This window comes from Nycticebus coucang, chromosome 1 (assembly GCF_027406575.1).
Source record: "Nycticebus coucang isolate mNycCou1 chromosome 1, mNycCou1.pri, whole genome shotgun sequence".
In the NCBI taxonomy this organism is placed as follows: Eukaryota; Metazoa; Chordata; class Mammalia; order Primates; family Lorisidae; genus Nycticebus; species Nycticebus coucang.
This window is the reverse complement of record NC_069780.1, coordinates 17789907-17810388: the sequence shown is the minus strand read 5'-3', so window position 1 is coordinate 17810388 and position 20482 is coordinate 17789907. Positions and strand designations below refer to the sequence as shown.

The 20482-nt window shown below is 39.1% G+C and overlaps 1 protein-coding gene across 2 annotated transcripts in view; it reads right to left on the bottom strand.

Annotated features, from left to right (window-relative positions):
• The window catches only part of HERC5 (HECT and RLD domain containing E3 ubiquitin protein ligase 5), a 64714-nt gene that overhangs the window by 42736 nt on the left and 1496 nt on the right, over positions 1 to 20482 (bottom strand). The window contains exons 2-12 of one of the 2 annotated variants that reach the window (XM_053603689.1): positions 19200 to 19320; positions 18224 to 18300; positions 15763 to 15984; positions 14300 to 14391; positions 13939 to 14069; positions 11581 to 11726; positions 10330 to 10406; positions 9492 to 9595; positions 7175 to 7234; positions 4566 to 4659; positions 1038 to 1227 (exon numbers count right to left, since the gene is read on the bottom strand). In XM_053603689.1, the coding sequence (XP_053459664.1) occupies positions 1038 to 1227; positions 4566 to 4659; positions 7175 to 7234; positions 9492 to 9595; positions 10330 to 10406; positions 11581 to 11726; positions 13939 to 14069; positions 14300 to 14391; positions 15763 to 15984; positions 18224 to 18300; positions 19200 to 19320 (1314 nt within the window). The remainder of the gene's footprint in view (positions 1 to 1037; positions 1228 to 4565; positions 4660 to 7174; positions 7235 to 9491; positions 9596 to 10329; positions 10407 to 11580; positions 11727 to 13938; positions 14070 to 14299; positions 14392 to 15762; positions 15985 to 18223; positions 18301 to 19199; positions 19321 to 20482) is intronic. The other variant, XM_053603775.1, reaches the window with a different exon arrangement.

Here is a 20482-nt window from a genome sequence, read left to right as displayed (position 1 = left end):
TCTTATGATCACACACCTTTCTTTTTTGCTACCAGCCTGAGTTTTTGACTCTTAAAAACATCTTTCAGTATTTAAAAAAACAAAAAGCACTTTAAAGTAGCTTTTCATCACTTACAATGTTTTTTTTTTTTTTTTTTGCCGTTTTTGGCTGGGGCTGGGTTTGAATCCGCCACCTCCAGTGAATGGGGCTGGCGCCCTACTCCATTGAGCCACAGGTGCCGCCCTACAATGTTATTTATATTTAATAAAATACAAAGAATGAACTTCCTTGGGCTGAATACACTATATATGTAAAAAAAAACCAAAAACCCACTAAAGTCTATTCATGCCCCTAGACCTAACCTCCAGTAGACTGAAAATACAGAAAGAGCAGGAGACACTCAGATAATCTGCACGTGGGACATCCCACAAAACAACTGACTTGTACTTAAAAAAACAAAAAAAAAACCCAAACCTGTAAAATACATGTTGGGAAAAGTGGAGAAATTTGAACATGGCCTGAATATTAGATAATATTATGGAATTACGGCAAACTTTCTTAGAGATGGTACTGATGTCATGGTGATGTAGGATTCCACATTCTTAGATGAATGCTAAAATACGATGAGTGAAATCTCATGTCTTCAATTTCCTTGCAAGTATCTCATAAAAAACAAGATGTGATCTGTACGTAAAGAGCAAAAACACACATGGCAGCACATTTATCGTCGCTGTCTCTAAGGTAGAGACACAGGGCTAGTCATTGTACCAGTCTTTCAATTTCTCTCTCTGTGTGAAATTTTCCATAATGAAAAGTTATGGACAAAGGACCTCAAGACCAAGCCATGAGTGTATCATTCCAAGAACTCTAAGAAGGCACCAGAACAAACTACTTTGGATGACGGCAATAATTATTACACATCTTTAGAAGATGCTAAGGATATGACCAGGAATGCATTTATAATTATCTAAGTTTTGTCACAACTTTACTAGGCATTCTTTCCATTGAGAAGATGGACAAAGTACTTGTATTTTCCAGTGTAAATCACCTGTCTTACCCAGAATCCAGGCAAACTGGTCGCTCAGTCTACAAACGGCCTCTGCAAACTGAACCACCAGGCCCCCCGAGTTGCTAGCTTCATGCATCACAGGATATTCTGGGAGGAGGAAGAATATTCCTAAGGCTTCTTGGTGTGGAGAATGAATGGTTAGGTTTTTGAGCAGATTATCCCTCAGACAGGTGGTTATCTGTGGTCAGAAAGGATCAGGGAAAAGGCATTCAAAACTCAGCAAGAACAGACCGTGTAACAGGGTGTAACAGATGGTAAGAAAACAAGGTGCAGAACCCAGAATTTCGTTCCACCAGTAAATTAGAATAATCATTTAGTTTTTCTGAAATACATGGTTACATCTCATCTAATCTAGCCTCCCGACGGTGGGAGTTATTTGTGACAAATATTCTTCCCATTCAATTGTTAGGCTGCATGAAGGAGACTGAGGAATCCTTAGGAGTAAGGGTCATACTGGATCAACAACCGGCTCAGATCTAAGAGGCAGCCCCCTGACCACTGCTGCATTTCATCCTCTGTTTCACACCATCCCCAAACCTCCCAGCCTACTCCAAACCCTTCAGCTGTCGTGATACTCTCAAGCCAATTTCCCTGTTTCATACGCTGTGCCTTGGTTTACACATTTCTGGCTGCCTGCAATGCCCTTACCTATGTAGGCACCTGGTAAACTCCTAATTCCTCTGGGTAGCTTGTTTTGAGTACTCTAAGAATAAAGATGACCATTTACTGCACTAGTAACTGAATTCGTCCAAAAATATTTATGGTATACTGACTACATCCTAAGATAGGCCATAGGGAAGACACTGGAGTATAAAACACACGCAGTCTTTGCAATAAAGTATGCATGTATTTGTCTCTTTTATTAAACCATGAGCGTCTAAAGGACAGAGATCATGTCTCTTTTATTTTTCATCAAGAGTCATCATTATGTGCCCAACACACAGCAAGCATTAAAATGTTTGCTAAAAAAATGAACAAATGCTAAAAGTCTCCGAGACCATATCACAGAATCTCAAGATAGAAAGAAACATTCTAGATCTCCTAATCCAGCTCATCCCTTCTGAAATAACAGAGGTGAAAAATTCCCTGTGATTATGGCATTTATACATTATGTTATTTTTCTGGTACAATCAGGCATAATTAGTAAGCAGGGAAAGGTCTCTGTGATGAACTGATGCAATCCCTTCCCTTCACAGGCGCAGAAAATGGCCTTCTAGTTTGGGTTATCTTTCCATGGCTCTATGAGAATCTTATGGAAAGAAAGTTAAACTGGCCCCAATAGGAAGATTTTAAATAACAAAAGAAAATTATCAAGAACAAATGTTGGGCTCAGCGCCTGTGGCTCAAGCGGCTAAGGCACCAGCCACATACACCTGAGCTGGCAGGTTGGAATCCAGCCTGGGCCCGCCAAACAACAATGATAGCTGCAACCAAAAAATAGCCAGGCACTGTGGCAGGCACCTGCAGTCCCAGCTACTTGGGAGGCCAAGGCAGGAGAATCGCTTGAGCCCAGGAGTTAGAGGTTGCTGTGAGCTGTGATGCCACAGCACTCTACCCAGTGTGACAGCTTGAGGCTCTGTCTCAAAAAAAAAAAAGGACAAATGTTGATAAAATAGTCCACCAAGGTTTGGCGCCTGTAGCTCAGTGGCTAGGAGGCCAGCCATGTACCCCTGACTTGGCAGGTTCAAATCCAGCCCGGGCCTGCCAAACAACAGTGACAACTACAAACAAACAAACAAACAAAAAATAAAAAGGCTGGGTGTTGTGGCAGGCACCTTTACATGGGCGGCTGAGGCAAGAGAATCATTTAAGCCCAAGAGTTTAACATTGCTATGAGCTGCGATGCCACGGCACTCTACCCAGGGGCAACATAGTGAGACTCTGCCTCAATAAAAAAAAAAAAAAAAAAATAGTCCACCAAGTAGTTCTTGGGTTAATGTTAATTCTGCAAGACTAAGAGCTGCAGAGTCCTGATGATTCTGCAGGTAAAGTAGGATCCACTTTACCTCAGAACCCTCCTGGGGCTGTGGTTCTGCCAAAGAGAACAGAATTAAACTTTCCTTCTTCCCTTGAAAGAAAGGAGTGAGAGAAAACTTGTAGCTAAAATAGAGAATGAAACAGGTGTGGGAGGGTGAGCAATGGGAGCGAGACTGAGAGAGAAAGAGAAGTGAGATACAGAAACCAAGGGAGAAACCAAATAAGGGGGAGAAGAGGAGGAGAAGGAGGAAAGAGAAAGAAAAAGGAAGGAACCGCAGTGAGACCCGGGAGAAGACTGACAGCGCTCAGGAAGTACTACCCTGTTTCCCCGAAAATAAGACATCCTTCGAAAATAAGACCTACTTATAGGAAAGATAAGACGTCCCCTGAAGATAAGACCTAGCACGTCTTTGGGAGCACACCTTAAAATAAGACACTGTCTTATTGTCGGGGAAACAGGGTAGCTCTAGGTTGACCAGAAAAATAAATTAAGAAAGGCAATTTCATTAATAAAGAAAGTATGTCCAGAGCATCTGCAAGTGAAAAACCTAAAACAGAAGGGTGCTGAAACAGGAAGCAACAGTTCCAGAAAAAAACAAGAACATTCTAGAACCCACGGAAAAGAAAGTCTTATGGAATACAACAGAGAGGAAGAATCCAAGCAGTCCTTGGTGAGGGGGATATTCAGAAAAAGTATCCTCATTTCTATATTTATGCTTAAAAGAACTGCACATCAATTGTATATAAAATCAGCACACTGTATCCCATAAATGCATGAATGAACACAGCTATGATTTAATTAAAAAAAAAAAAAAAAGAACTGGGCGGCGCCTGTGGCTCAAGGAGTAGGGCGCTGGTCCCATATGCCAGAGGTGGTGGGTTCAAACCTAGCCCCGGCCAAAAACCAAAAAAAAAAAAAAAAAAGAGCTGCATATAAAATGTTCTTATTCCTGTGTGCCAATCTCAACAAATCCTTAACCATCTTCCTAAAGCCTCAAGTTGAATTAATCCCCTCTAGGAAAATATGTGTACGCATGTTTGTGTATGTGTGTTTGCTTACAGTTGTATAATTTAAATGATTTTTATCTTATGTGACAATCATGCAACTATTTCACCCTACCTGTGCAAACTCTTGAATGCTATCTTAGTTTTACTATTTCAGTTCACCCTACCTGTGCAAACTCTTGAATGCTATCTTAGTTTTACTATTTCAGTTCACCCTACCTGTGCAAACTCTTGAATGCTATCTTAGTTTTACTATTTCAGTTCACCCTACCTGTGCAAACTCTTGAATGCTATCTTAGTTTTACTATTTCAGTTCACCCTACCTGTGCAAACTCTTGAATGCTATCTTAGTTTTACTTAATCTAGATATGCTACAAGACCTCACAGACTCTTTTAAGGCAAAATATTTCATTCTTCAAACAGCAAACAGAATAAAAATTAAAAAACAAAGTATTTCTTCTGAAATTTTATGTTCTTATACGAAATAGTCTAGTGTTATTTTCTTTTTCCAAATAACAATCTGAAGAATACCACCATGTCACTAATCCAATCCTTTTGGGTTAACTTCTTAAAGATGTTTCTTGCTTTTTTTAAGTCCAAATGAACAGACGTCATTTCTACAGTGTTTCTATAAAAGGAAGATAAATGAATAAATAGGTAAGTAAATGAAAATAATACTAAGTACTTTATTAGATTATCTATCTAGTTCCAAAGTTTCTTCTGCCGTTTGTTTCATTTCAATGAAATTAACTTTTTTCTCAACTTTATAATAATCTGGCTGAATATATACACAATTGAAAATGTGGTAGAGGATTTATGATTATTTCTAAAATGCCAAAACCATCAAGACTGCATTAACTATATACAACATAGGTCTTTTTTAACTCTATTTTTTTTAACTCCTTTTTTTTTTTTTTTGAGACAGAGTCTCAGTTTGTTGCTTAGGCTAGAGTGCTGTGGTGTCAGCCTAGTTCACAGCAACCTTAAATTCCTGGGTCCAAGCAATCCTCCTGCCTCAGAGTAGCTGGGAATACAGGTGCGCCCAACTAATTTTTCTTCTCTTTTCTTTTTTTTTTTTTCCCCCGAGGCAGAATCTCACTTTGTGTCCCTGAGTAGAGAGGAGTGCTATCACATCACAGCTCACAGCAACCTCAAACTCTTGGGCTCAAGCGATTCTCTTACCTCAGTCTCCCAAGTAGCTGGGACTACAGGTGCCCGCCACAATGCCCAGCTATTTTTAGACACGGGGGTCTCCCTGGGGCTCTGGCTCTGGCTCTGGCTCAGGCTAGTTCCAAACTTGTGAGCTCAGGCAATCCACCCACCTCAGCCTCCCAAGTGCTAGGATTACAGGCATGAGCCACCACACCCAACCTAATTTTTCTATTTTTAGTAGAGATGGGCTCTCCCACTTGTTCAGGCTTGTCTTGAACTCCTGAGGTCAGGGGATCCTCCCACCTCAGCCTCCCAGAGTGTTAGGATTGTAGGCATGAGCCACCACACCTTAACTCAGTCTAATTTAAAACAGATAATCAATGATTATTTATTTCCCAATTTTTAAAAATATTTTCCCAATTTAAAAAATAGCCACAAAAAGATGTAAGTTTTTCTTATTTCTGAAAAAATATGATACTGAAAAGTGGGGACCAAAGAAGGGCTTCAGAGCAGTAAATTCTTAGTACCTCGACAGAAAATTATTAATGAAATGTACCCTAATCCATGAATCTCATTTATGCTGAACTGAGTAGATACAATGTCTAAAAACACATTCTTTGTTAAATAATACATGCATTTAGTGTCCAAAAATGGAAAAAAATCAAGAAAATAAATATAATATTATACAAGTGTTCAGGGGTGAAAAGTACAAAGTTTTTCTTTTCTAATATTTAACAATAAGAAAAAACTCCTGATGGAGTTGAAACACATTCTTCTTGGTAAAGTATCACAGGAATGGAAAAGCAAGTATCTAATGTACACAATTTTATCATGAAGTCAGTAGACAATCTAACACACGGCCACAGAGGAGAAAAACATAATTCTATTTAGGCTGGGGGGAGGGAGTTGAGGAAGGAGAAAGAAGAGGGTGGATTGGGGTGTTCCCACTTAAAGGGAACAAGGTAGGGGTGTACGGCACACCTTTTGGGTGCAGGACACAACTGCAAAAGGGACTCTACCTAACAAATTCAAAAATTGTGACCTGGCTATTTGTATCCTCATAACCTGAAATTAATTTTAAAAAGCTCTTATTATGGGTGGTGCCTGTGGCTCAGTCGGTAAGGCGCCAGCCCCATATACCGAGGGTGGCAGGTTCAAACCCAGCCCCGGCCGAACTGCAACCAAAAAATAGCCGGGCGTTGTGGCGGGCGCCTGTAGTCCCAGCTGCTCGGGAGGCTGAGGCAAGAGAATCACTTAAGCCCAGGAGTTGGAGGTTGCTGTGAGCTGTGTGACGCCACGGCACTCTACCGAAGGCCATAAAGTGAGACTCTGTCTCTACAAAAAAAAAAGTTCTTATTATCTAGCAATAAAGAACTTTTTTTTTTTTTTGTAGTTACAGTTTCTGGCCGGGGCTGGGTTTGAACCCTCCACCTCCGGCATTTGGGGCCGGTGTCCTACTCCTTTGAGCCACAGGCACCACCCTATCTAGCAATAAAGAAATCATTAAATAAATTAAGGCCTCATTTTCCCCTGGATTATCATGTAGCCTTAAAAACAGTGTTATGGAAAAATACTGAATGTGGAAATTGAATAAAATGAAAAACAGATAAACATTAATAAAAAAATGTATAAGACAATATGATTTCATTCTTTGTAAAAGAATACATGCACATAGGAAAAAGATATACTGATCCATATATACTAGTTATTACTTGTAAATGATGGATTCTGGGTCATTTTCACTTTCTTTTTGTTGTGTGTCTGTATTTTTGGCACTTCCTACAGCAAGCGTGTGGTTTCTTTTGTTAAACACGTCATTTTTAAAAAGAGATAACTACATAGCTAATTATTTTAATCTCAAACCATTTTTAATATTCTTTCATGGTATTTGTTAATAGGATTTTAATTAATTAAATTTGTTAATAGAAATGTAAATTAATTAAATTTAATATTTAATTTACCTTTAAATATTAAAAGGTAATATATGTTACCTTTTCCTTAAAAAACTTCCAGTCAGACAAGCAGGAGATGAAAATATCTCTTGGATTTCCCTACATTAGGAATAAAACAGTGGTTAAACAAAATCATATAGCATGCCTCCTTATAGCATGAGACGTGATAAATACAACATCTTATAACTGTCTGACAAACTTTTCCCTTTGTCTCCTACTTGTATGCAAATTATCTTGGCATCTAAAAGTCTATTCCATTTTCTAGATCTCAAAATTTCAGTTGTAAATATGAGAAATAAAAAGGTTTATAAGTACTCAGAGAAGCCACAGATAAAGAGGAAAAGGCTTGATCTAGGGTCTGTACTTTCTTGGGATTCCAACCCACCAACTATGCGAGCCCTATTTATTTCTGTTTCACTGAAGTGGAAACAAAATAAATTACCAGAAAATAAATGGGAGGAAGGGGTATATAAGCTCAGTTTGATCTTAGAAGTAACTGTATAAATAGTTCTTGATCATTTGTGCTCTGCAAACTATGATACAACTATTTTGTATACCTATTTCCCAGAATTAGAAATATATCTATGAAATAAGATGTTTGTCAGGATGAGTATGATCTTTACAGGTTGTAGGAGTTCCATGGTTTAGAGAAGGATCACCCACGTTGTTCAGCTACGAATAGGAGGTGTGTAAACAAGTGGTTCCAGGGTCAAACAGGACTGGGAAACACTGTAGACTATACTTCTTTCCCAGAGACTCACAATACATACAAACACGTTAAAGGCCCAGAGAAGTCACACAGTAAAGAAGGCTGTCTTTTAGGGGAGGATGGTAAATTTTATGTGTCAACATAACTAGGCTATAGTACTTGGATATTTGGTCAAATACTACTCTAGATGTTTGTGTGCTGGTATTTTTTAAGATGAGATCAACACTCAAAACTGTAGACTCTGAGGAAAGCACATTATCCTCCACATTGTGGGTGGGCCTCACCCAATTGATTGACTAGAAAAGACTGGGGTCATCCAAGGAAGAGGGCCTTCACTAAATCTCTAGCTTGCTGGCCTATCCTACAGATTTCTTTTATTCTTTTTTGAGACAGAATCTCACTTTGTCACCCTTGGTAGACTGCCGTGGCTTCTAAGCTCATAGCAACCTCAAACTCTTGGGGTCAAGAGATTCTCTTGCCTCAGTTTTTCATTTTTAGTAGAGACGGGATCTCACTCTTGCTCAGGCTGGTCTCGAATTTGTGAGCTCAAGAGATCCACCTGCCTTGGCCTCCCAGAGCGCTAGCATTACAGGCGTGAGCCAGCGCGTCCAGCCTATCCTATAGATTTCTGACTTGTTAGCCCTTACAATCACATTAGCCAATTTCTTAAAACATGAACTGCCATGTGAGTTGTATTTAACTCACGCTAGTTTTGAGCCCGGAGACTCATGAAGCATACAGAACTAGCGGATAGACGAAAGGTCCATAGCATGCCTATGTGCTGTGAAATCTACGCTCACTGTTCTCGCTTTCACTCCACCTGTCTCCCCCACCTCCTATTGTCCTGCTCCAGCTGGCCCGCCCAAGCATGCCTCACGTGCTGGACTAGGTTTGCCGATTGCCATAACTTCTACTTGTGCATTTCTCCTTGAATATTTGCCTGGCAGCTCTTTGAAAGAAAATGATTGGATCGTATGAGGGGAAACAACATTGTTGCATATACTTAGGGGGTATGATTTAAAAGTCATCATGCAGGACCACTAAGGTTCACTCCAGATACAATTAAAAGACTTGTGGAATGGGGCGGTGCCTGTAGCTCAAGGAGTAGGGCGCTGGTCCCATATGCCGGAGGGCGGGTTCAAACCCAGCCCCGGCCAAAAACCACAAAAAAAAAAAAAAAAAGACTTGTGGAATGACAAAAGACTCAATTCTCAGAAACAAATTCATTAAGTATGTCATGAGTCACATTTAACTCATGTGGCATGCAGTGTAAAATTGATTCTAGCACTGTATGAGCTGCATATAACTCATGCAAGAAAATAATAAAAATAACAATTTTTTAATTAATTGAGAAAGGATTGTTTTTGAAATTTTTATTTTATTTTACTTATTTTCATAATAAAACACTGTGGCCCCAAGAGAAAAAAAAAATTTTTTTTTCTAGTGTGGCAATAAATTTGATAAATAATCTCTTTCTCAGGAAGATAGATGACAGATAGATGGACAGATAGATAGTGCGTACACATGCATTGGTCTGATTCTCTGAGAAACCTAACACACTCATGGGCCACAAAATCTCACTTCTCTGGATTGTGCAGAACCAGTTTGGGAAATGTTACTTGAGAGAGATGGACATATGGGGGGCACCTTTTCGTATTCTGACACTGTTTAGCCTCGACGTCAGCAATCCATCTCTTTACAGTCTCTTCATTCAGTGTAGGAATTTTCCTCCTCAGATTAACATAGGAATTCTGAAAACAAAAAAGTAAAATACAATAATTTAGACATACCAGAAATAGGTACCCAACTTTTAGGCACATTCTGAGCATATAGTAAAACTGATTTCTAAATATGAATAACACCGCCCTCATAAAATCATAAAATAAAGCTCTACCAAAAAGCAATCAAGCACTTATCTGGTTGCCACTTTCTTGTCCAAGGGGGCCCAGACTCAAAGTAAATTTCCCCAAGTGCTCCAACATTCAGCACTTTGTACCTGACTACAATCAGGTCAAACTGAACATCAGACAGCACTGAAGGGAAAATCTAGAGTAGCTATGTGCAGAAGTGGGAGGAACTTGATTTCCCTTGGTGAGATAGGGAAGGAAAGTCATGGATATACTATTCATAAGCCCAGGAAGCTTGGGTATTTTTTAGTACTAGCTGCCAGGGTCATTTTTTAGAATTTGTTACCATGCTGGCTTACCAGGAAACTGACCAAACACCATTGACCAGGAGACCTCCAAAAGGTAAGGAGAGTCTAAAGAAATCATACTTATTTCACATTCACCAGAGACAAATCTGCTGATTTTTGTGAGTAAATATTGATAAAGTTTAAACAATAAAGGATAAGTAATGTCCAGCTATTCCCCAAAAACTCAGCCTAGTAACCTGAGGATTTTGGAATTCGCTAAACCTGGATTCTAGCACTCTTTGCTTTGCTTAAAATGCCAAGTTTTAGAACATCTAGAGATCTACTTTTTACCTCTTTGTCCATCCAGAGGAGAATGCTTTGATTCTCTCCGGCAATCATTATTAACTCCTTTTCTGACGTGTGGCTTTCTGAAAAGGATGCACAAAAAGCAGAGTTTAGAAAGTCATTTAGCACAATCACGCATATTTAGTTTAAATGACTTTAGATTCTTCTTAAATGTATAGCCATTTTATCTTTTTAATAGCAAAGACTCAGCACATTTTCTACCAACGAAGAAGCAGAAATATATATATACATATATATATTTATTTATGTATTTAGGAGTAAAGTCTAGTTGGGAAATATGTGATTCATAAGATTGACATGTACATCAGTTTAATATATATAATTAATAAAAATGCTTAAATGTCAAATGCAAACAAATATTTAGTTAGTTAATTGTTACCTAGTTTAATTCAGCTCCCATTACTAAAAATAATGTTCTCAAGATGTAACCAATGACTGCTGGCTATGAAAAATAAGTAAGCCTATGTAACTGGTCATAAGAAATCAAAAGATAATACAAGCCTATGTAACTGGTCATAATCAAAGATACTATATCAACTCTAAAAGTAGTGACTATTCCTTTCTTCACAAGCAATGAGTAAATTTTGTTGCTTTAGGTCACCACCAAGCTTTCCGAAACAACTAACAAAAGTGCTCTGAGGTGCTTCTAATGGCAGAGTAAGTTTTGGAGCTCAGGCTGAGGTCACACAGGCATTGTTCAGCTCCAGCCAAGTCACTGGCGCTAAGGGGCTAACCCTTTGCTCTCCAATCTCTGCATCCACTAGTAAAATGAATGACAGAACACACTTCCAAGAACTGCTACAAGGATTAGTGAGGTGACACAGGTGAATGCTGAGTGTCCTTCGAGTGCCTGACATGTGTCAACTGCTCAGCATCCCAAGGGTGTCACGTGATTATGAGTCAACTTACCTAGAAAACCAGTCATCATGGAAGTAATAAGCCTCATGAAGACTGGAATCAGAACTGTATATACTTCTGAATCCATACAGTCTATTTGATTTTGTTATCATTTAAATTCACATTATTCCTAATCTGAAGGAGCAATATAAAATCATGATTATTCTGTGACAAGTTAGACTGACTCTTCTAAATTGTTTCCAGTAAAAAAATGAAACCAATGTTTAGAAAGGCTCCCTTTATATACATACACTGCTTTCCTTACCACATCATCCACTTCGAAAATTCACTTTCTCTAAAAAGATATCACTCCAAATCCTGTGCTCCTATAGAATTTACCTAATTGGAGTTCCTCATTTGGTGATAATCTCATGGGAAGTGGTGTCAGCTGATTTTGTGTTCCACTGTTTCCCAGTTGTCCCTCTTTTCCAGAACCAAAGGAAAAGACCTTTCCCAAATCAGAAACATAGGCAAGTGTGTGCCACCTATTAAATAAAACACGAGATCAATTCTTGATTAGCCACAATGATAAGAGTACTTAGCAGTACAGTAAACTGCTGAAGTTAGGTTGCCCAGTGAGAGTGAAACTAGTTAAGCAACTCTCAAAGTGACAAAAACCATCTGGAAACCAAGAAATCAATGTTTAGCTGAGATACTTTGGAATTCAAGGGCACCTCCAGACCGTGATTTCACACGTCAGCAGACAACGTTCCCTTTCTTCGGAGCCAGTATCTCCCCTTGCCTCCTGCTCCTTTTTCAAGGCTTAGCTTGAGTCCCTCCTCTCTCTATCCTAGATAACTCCATTTCCCAAAGATATTTATTACACTGATTTTCTTACTAAAATCTCTCCCACTGCACTGATGTATAGTGCAGTAATTTGGCCTTGCACAAAGAGAGGTCTGGCCTTTGTACTCAGTTCCTGAGAGGTAACCTCCAAACCCATGGAATTGCCCAAATGATTGAGGACAGTCTTTGTTATTCATGGAGGGACCCTACCACAGCACTTGACAGGTGGTAGGGAGAGCTCCCCTGACCTGCAGTATAAGTCAGATCTATAGGATAGAGGGCTAGATATTGAGTTCAATGATGTGGGCAATGATTCAATCAATCATACCTAAGCAATAAAACCCTAATAAAAACTCTGGACTCAGGTGAGTTTCTCTGGTTGGCAAATTCTGTACCTACTATCACATACCAGGCTGGGAGAGGTAACACCAGCCACCTGCTTCAAGGAGAAACAAGTTTAAGTTCAGTGTCTGGACCCTTCTTAGACCCTACCTTTCTCTTCCTTGGACTGACACTAATTTGCATCGTTTATTTATAATAAATGTGAATGTGAGTATAATAGCTTTCAGTATGTTCCATGTGTCTTCCTAGTGAATTCTTCTGTTGGTAAGAGGATTGCTCTGGTTTACATGGTGACCAATCTCTAACTTGCCTCCTTCTCTTATAATGCATGCTACTCAAAGGATTGTGTGTAGTGAAGAATCCGAAGTGGTGATAACCTGCTTTGATGAAGAGAAAGTGAATGATATAGCAATACTAAAAAGAACATTTCTTTGGTAAAGGGAATAATATTCCAAAATCTGGTCTACCTTAATAATATTTCCCACTATGTAATTTTACTCCAAGATCAAAAGAAAATACATCTACAGATTGGAAATATGTATAATAGTTTTCCATAGGAAGGGTTTTGATATACTAACACGTGAACTCAAAATTCAGATAGCGTCTAACTTGCTCTTTGTTTGGTGAGGAAAACATTTGTCCAAAAGAAGAATAAGTGGGTGAAAATATCTTTTTAACCCGACTGACCAAATTTCAACATCCTACTGGCAAGATAGGAATCGATAAACCTGACGAGTCAAGAAAATAATTAAGTAAACCATGGAGTTTAAGATTTTTTGCCCTTATTCAGAAAAAGTGAGCCGCGAAAAACAAACTTCTCAGGAATATTCTACTCAAACCACTGCTTTTCTGTGATTAGAACAGGCTACTCTGAAAGAATTATGGGAACTAAGAAACATGTTGGCCCTGAGGGGTTGTGAGAGAGGGTAATTATGTTAGTGAACAAGTCTTTGTCATTCATGCTTATTTACTTTTCCCAAATAAATAATGACTTTTCTTTCTGATTTGTTTTTTTTTTTTTTTTTTGTAGGACAGAGTCTCACTTTGTTAAAGCCCTTGGTAGAGTACCATGAAGTCCTAGCTTACAGCAAACTCAAACTCTTGGGCTCAAGTGATTCTCTTGCCTCAGCCTCCCAAGTAGCTGGGACTACAGGCACCTGCCACAATGCCCCACTATTTTTAGAGATAAGGTCGTGCTCTGGCTCAGGCTGGTCTCAAAACTGTGAGCTCAGGCAATCCACTGGCTTCAGCCTCCTAGACTGCTAGAATTACATGCGTGAGCCACTGCTCCCGGCTGACTTATTTTTCTTAAAGCTGAAAGCACATCTAAGTAGTTACCAAGGTATTTCACTAAAGAGACAACAGAAAGAATATTTGCTCATTTAAAGAAATCAAAGAAAATAAATGTGTATAATAAAAGACTTAACAGGATTATCTAACGATACAAATTATGCATCTTCACCCATTTGAAAATGTTTGACACTTACATCTCAGAGAAACTGATGGAAATTTTACTGAGTTACTACCCAATTTACATTTGGTGATTTTCTTTGACACTTCACATCTTACCTTCCACATGCTATCTGGGTCACCCTTTTCCCAGTGAGCTCAGTCACCAAACGGGGTCTTAGCTCATTCTGTGTGGCACTGTGACCAAGTTGCCCATAGTTTCCAGCACCAAAAGTAAACACCAGCCCATCCTAAGAAAGGGACCTTTATATTAGATGCCAGAGAAATGTAACACAGAAGTAATATTCACTGATGCGAAAGCTTCTGCTCAGCAAACAACTAATAAAAGTACTGTCTAAGCTTCCAAATTACTTTGGAAGTCCCCCCGTGGGAAGTGACAACATTTATTCCCTGGGAAACACTAACTGTATACAAAATATTCTTCCAGAAATCCTGTCAGAAAGGCACAAACGACACTCACCTCTGTGAGCAGGGCAGTGTGAGAGCCACCGCAAGTGAGAAATTCCACTCTCTGATCGGCCAGTGCTTCAATAAGGGAAGGAGAAGCTTCGCCTACAGAAGAGAAAGAATAGTTGACCAAAAGGAAATCCAATAGAACCTTGGCAAGCTGACCACCCCAGGGACTGTAAAAAAGTGGTCTACATACAGAGGTGGTCAGCATATGGAACTAGGCCCACTGCACTGACAGACACATGTGGCGCTTGTCTGGTCTATGGAAATTAGGTCAACTGAAGGAGGTGGTTAGTGTAGGACGGTGGTCAGCTATGGAGGTTCCACCGTACTGAATTTCACCTTGGAGTTATCTAGACTGCGTCCTCTCAACCCAGCCGCAGCAGTACCCATCGTAGTCTGACAAGAAAGACAATGGGTCAGGGTGTTTAGGCCCAAAATCAGGGCCTGAAGGAAGGGGTGAGGTTGTGGCCAAAAGGGTCACACTTACGGGCCACCCGCCCTGTGAAAGGCCAGGCTGCTTCCCAGAGCTTGTTCTTCTTATTTCTACCTGACTTGATGAAGAACTTTAATTGTAGTGCATTAGATGTTTCTTCCAACAAACAGAAACATTTTTTTTCTTTTAAATTCTATACTACAGTGTCTTTGTCTTAATACTACCTCTTCTTACCTTCACTATTACGTTCCCATTAAAGCAATCAGACCCTCAGAAAAAGATAGTTTAATGGCCTATTTACTCTTTTCTCTCTTTTAAATATTTTTCTAATGCTGGCTAATATTTTTCTAATGCTGGCTAATGGGTCATTGTACATAACTAGCATTGAACTATGTCAGGGAGAAATGCAGTCTTTGACCAGTGATCTAGGGTAATGCATACATCACCCTGTAGGGTAAAGCAGCAGAAAGTGTTACATCTGAAAACTCTAATAGTTGTCTCAGATCATAAACAATTTTGCCATCTGCTCTGTTCAATAATGGGAATTACGTGTTTTTTGTTTATGTGAGTGTGTATACCTTACAGAATAAGATCAGGACATTTGACTTTTTAAATAGAATGTTAGTATCTTTTTGTAATGATATGATTACATTAATAGACTTTAAGTGCAAAGGCAGAGATTATATCTTCCAAACTTGTCACTTGGCAGAAAAGTAAAATAAAGCCTAGAGAAAAGTTAAGTGGCGAGGCAAGGCCCTGCACTTAGTAACTGCAAAGAAGGAACCAGGAATCCAGGTGTTCTGATCCCCAATGCAATGCTTTGCTCTTGAAATGGGTCTCAAATATAGTAACAACTTCCAAACTGTGCATGTCTCTTAGACCAAATCAGCCCGGAAGACAGAGAGAAATAATCAGGAAAAATAGTGCAAATTCGAGTGGAGATTTGAACTGTTTTGGACGGGGAGGTCCATGTTAAATTCATCTCTAATCTAAAATATTAGTTGTTGATAATATAACTCTAAGAATACATTCCATACCCATGGTGTGGCCCAGGCCTAGTTGTCCAAATTCATTTTTTCCCCAGGAGTAAATGTTTCCAGACATGGATAAGGCCATGCTGTGGGCTTCTCCTGCAGAAATCTGAACCAAGGGGACTCCTGCCAGGGTCTCCACCCTCTGTGGTGTTGGGGTTGAGAGAAACACCGTTCCAAGTCCGAGCTGGCCATGCAGGTTCTGTCCCCAGGCAAAAAGCTCACCACCTTGATATAAACAGAGAAAGGGATGTCTTATGACGTTTAAAACGCAGCAGGCATTACCCTAGGGCATTATGTACACGCTACGTAATGTTAAAACACGATCTTTCACCTTCACACTGACAGGACTCTCAGATCCTGCATGTCTGACTCAGAAAACAAGAATATTTAGGGGAGTACTTATACTTCCTTATCTCCGACCTCTAAGGGTAAGTTCTTTTAACACATTGTCATCAAAATTTAAGAAGTATTTACTTTCAAAACCCAGAGGATCAGCCCATGAAAAACAGAAACGTTCTCGGAAAATAAAACCTGGAATACTCTTTTCACTCCCTCCCTCTCTCCCTTTCATGTGCCTAAAAATTCCAAATAAATAACTTGTAAAATTACAGAATCTTTAAAAAGTCAGTTTCTTCTTCCAATAATATATGAAACATATTTTTCAAGGCAATTGCTTAGATGTTATCCAGTAGAGTTGACAACACCTAAAGGGGTCTGAAAAAAGACCATCAGAGGGTGAATGCTGACTGAGCACCTCTTTGCAAGATACAGAGCAGGATCTGATGGGAGGTAGAGCCTCTCCTTCAAATAGCCTTACCAGGTGCCTACCAGTCACCAGAAATATAATGGTGAGCACAACCAATTTCTTTCTTGCTTTTTTACCTTTTATTCTTTCTGTCTTGTGATTTACCAACAATAAACACCAAACATCCCCACCCCCTGCATATATACGCCACCAGACCCTGGGCTAGGGTGGGTTTCACTTCATAACCTAAACACGGTAGATACTCAATATGAAATATTTGCCTAAGAATGGATGAAGTCAAAGGACTACTTTTTTCCAATGAAAGTTCATATTCTCAAACCTCCAAAGGCCTTCAGTACAGGTAAAACATTTACCTGTTAACTTCTTTCAAATTCAAGCTTCCATTCAGTTTATGAACATGTTTACATTTGTCTTCCATAGAAACAAAAATTCCTTTGACCTCAAATTCCCCTCTTTCTCCTGCTGTTTTAATTATTACTTTAGGAAATAACCCATAGTCACTGTTTCCCTCCCTCCAGTACAGTAGCTAATAAAAGAGGCAATACTGAAGGGCTGAGGAAAATCCTCAAATTCAAAAGGTAATATTAAAACACATCAGAGGCCAGGCCTACAACCTGGAGCTGAAAGAGTGCTAGGAAAAGGAAAGAAGGTTCTAGAAAGGGGTAGCCCAGGCCTGGACCAGACTCCAGAGAGAACAGTTTTGATTATTCAGAAAGTTTTCACTGTTTCATACTTGAGAAAATAAAAACATGGGCTCAGCGCCCGTAGCACAGTGGTTACGGAACCAGCCACATACAACGAGGGTGGGCGGGTTCAAACCCGGCCCTGGCCAGCTAAACAACTGCAACAAAAAAATAGATAGGTTTGTGGCGCGCGCCTATATCCCAGCTACTTGGGAAGCTGAGGCAAGAGAATCCCTTAAGCCCAAGAGTTTGAAGTTGCTGTGAGCTGTGATGCTACAGCATTCTACCAAGGGCGACATAGTGAGACTCTGTCTCAAAAAAAAAAGAAAGAAAAACATGGTACAAAATATAGGAATAGTAACTATGGAAATCTGAAAATTTTATAAATCCAAGAATTCTCATTTTCTATCTCCTTTAAGAATAGTACTCCAGCCTTGGTGTGTGTCACACTTTATGGGGGCAAGACATGATTGCAAGAGGGACTTTACCTAACAATTGCAATCAGTGTAACCTGGCTTATTGTACCCTCAATGAATCCCCAACAATAAAAAATAAATAAATAAATTAATTAATTAATTAATTAAAACTAAAGAATAGTACTCCAAGGCCAGGCAGTGTCTCATGCCTGTAATATTAGCACTCTGGGAGGACAAGGCAGGTGTGCTTGAGCCTGAGCAAAAGCAAGACCCCATCTCTAAGAAAGAAACTAGCTGGGCCTCGTGATGGGCACTTGTAGTCCAGCTACTCCAAAGGCTGAGGCAAGAAGATGGCTTCAGCCCAAGAGTGTGAGGCTGCTGTGAGCTATGACACTAGGGCACTCTACCCAGGGAGACAAAGTGAGACCGTCAAAGGAAGAGGAAAGGGCAAAGGGAAAGGAAAGGAAAGGAAAGGACTCTGAACCATAGCAAATTTAAAACAATTTTTCTATCATGTTGCAAAGTGTGGCATATACATTCTACTGGCTCTCCATATACACACATTTATTACTTATAAAAAATTGATGTTAAAACAATACCTTTTGAGAGTGCAAGAGAATGATAATCTCCACATGTGATCTGAATTATACTTTTTTCTTGCAAAATTCTTTGAAACCTGATGAAAGAAAATATATTTTATGCTAATCACCATAACAGAAGTTACCACATGAATGTTACAACTATTAACTGTATTTAATTAGGAATTGAAGCTCAAGGAAAAATTTTTAATTTATTGCTTCACATTCAGCATATATATTTAAAATTACTTTCAAAAACCTTAAATGGGCGCGGTGCCCATAGCACAGTTATGGCCCCAGCCATATATACACCGAGGGTGGCAGGTTCAAACCCAGCCTGGGCCAGCTAAACAACAATGACAACTGCAACAAAAAATAGCCGGGTGTTGTGGTGGGTACCTATAGTCCCAGCTACTTGGGAGGCTGAGGCAAGAGAATTGCTTAAGCCCAAGAGTTTGAGGTTGCTGTAAGCTGTGATGCCATGGCACTCTACCCCGGGTGACGAAGTGAGACTCTGTCACAAAAAACCCTTAAATGTTTTAATTAGTGGCTTAAAGAGAAAATAATGTGCATTATATATGTGTAAAAGGATGATTCTAAAACACTTCTTAATAAACTAATAAACCTGAGTTATAATTCATATGATATACCAGGAAAAAGTCTCACAAATCATTCTATGATAACATATTTTTCTAGGTTAGAAACTTACATGGATAGCATTATTGTGAGGATCGAATTGGTCAATGACTAGTCCAATTTAGGTCTAGGAAGACTACTCACTCATTTCCTTTAAATGCCAAAACAACATGATACCTGCCCTAGGAGACATACTGGTTTGAATATGGACTTCACTGGATAGTTTAGAATTCATCATTTACATAAGATGCTATTAACATAAAGCAGGGAACAAGAAGCATATATGGTAAGATTTTCCTACAAAATTAGTGTCCTTTGAGTAAAATTAAAATCATTTAATAAAAGGAAAAAAGCTTCTTACCTTGGATGTTCTATGCTGTAGTTGTACTCAAATGGTCTTCCATTGGAAGATAAAACCAACAAGTGCTCTCTTCCTTGGTCCATGGAATGTATCTTCATTTTTTTTTCTAACTTAAGGTGTTCTGCAGAGTAAACCCAACCAAGAACTACCATCACTCTGATCATTACCCATTATTATTATTGATTTCATTACAATACATGTAAAACATCTGGAAAAAATTCCAACTAGACAATCATTGAATTAACATGTACTTCTCTTTAAGAAAATTCATGTATGCCAAGTAAAATTGGGATAACAAATGTCTTAAAGTAAGTTTTTTTTTAATTTGGAAAAGCACTGATTTATACTTTGTTTTAAATGTAATATACCCATAAAATAGCCAGTTAAATGTTTGCTTTTAGCTTTTTGTTTAATAAGTGTAGACAAACATTTTTATCATTTCAAACTAAATTTGAAATGATAAAAATGAAAAGGTGTATAAGAAAATATGACTTAAATTTAGGACAACATAACTCAGTCCAAGAACACATATACTGCATATTCTGACACATATTCTCTCCAAAAACAAATCAAATAACAATAACAAACATTTCTCAACTGCCTCTAATAGAAGCCAATGCCTGAGTTTTTAAAAGAAAGGGCTGTGTTTGGAGGGGGAGGGGGAGGGGGCTGTTTTTAAAGGAGATGCTGTCAAAAGAATTTTCCTTGGCATTATAGTGCATTTTTGACCTAGTTAAAAGTTAAGAAATTTGAAATTGTCCACTAGTTACTACTTTTAACACATTTTATTTGTTCACGAAAATTAAAATTAAACAAGAATACTTTGGGGATCTTGTTCCACTCTTCAGTGCTAATGAAATAGAATCTATTCGTTTAAAAATCTCAAAGCAGAAACCACATTGCAAATTCTAGGGGAAACAAAACAGTTTGGTAATAAGAAATGGCCCAATAGACTTCTTTTAAAAAGCAATTTAAAGATGCACACGGTGGCTCACACCTGTAATCCTAGCACTCTGGGAGGCCCAGGCAGGTGGATTGCTTGAGCTCACTAGAGACCAGCCTGAGCAAGAGTGAGACCCTGTCTCTAAAAGAACAGCCTGCTGTTGTGTGGGTGAAATTGTGCGAGAACTCGCTGAGGAGTAGAGACAGACAAAGCCGTCCTCTTGAAGCATTTATTTATCATCTCTGCCAAGCATTAGGGACACCCACTGGTTGTCTGGAAGCTGGCCCCCTACACTGTTGTGGAGGGCGCTTGAGTCTCAGCTTCTTGCAAGACTAGGGCA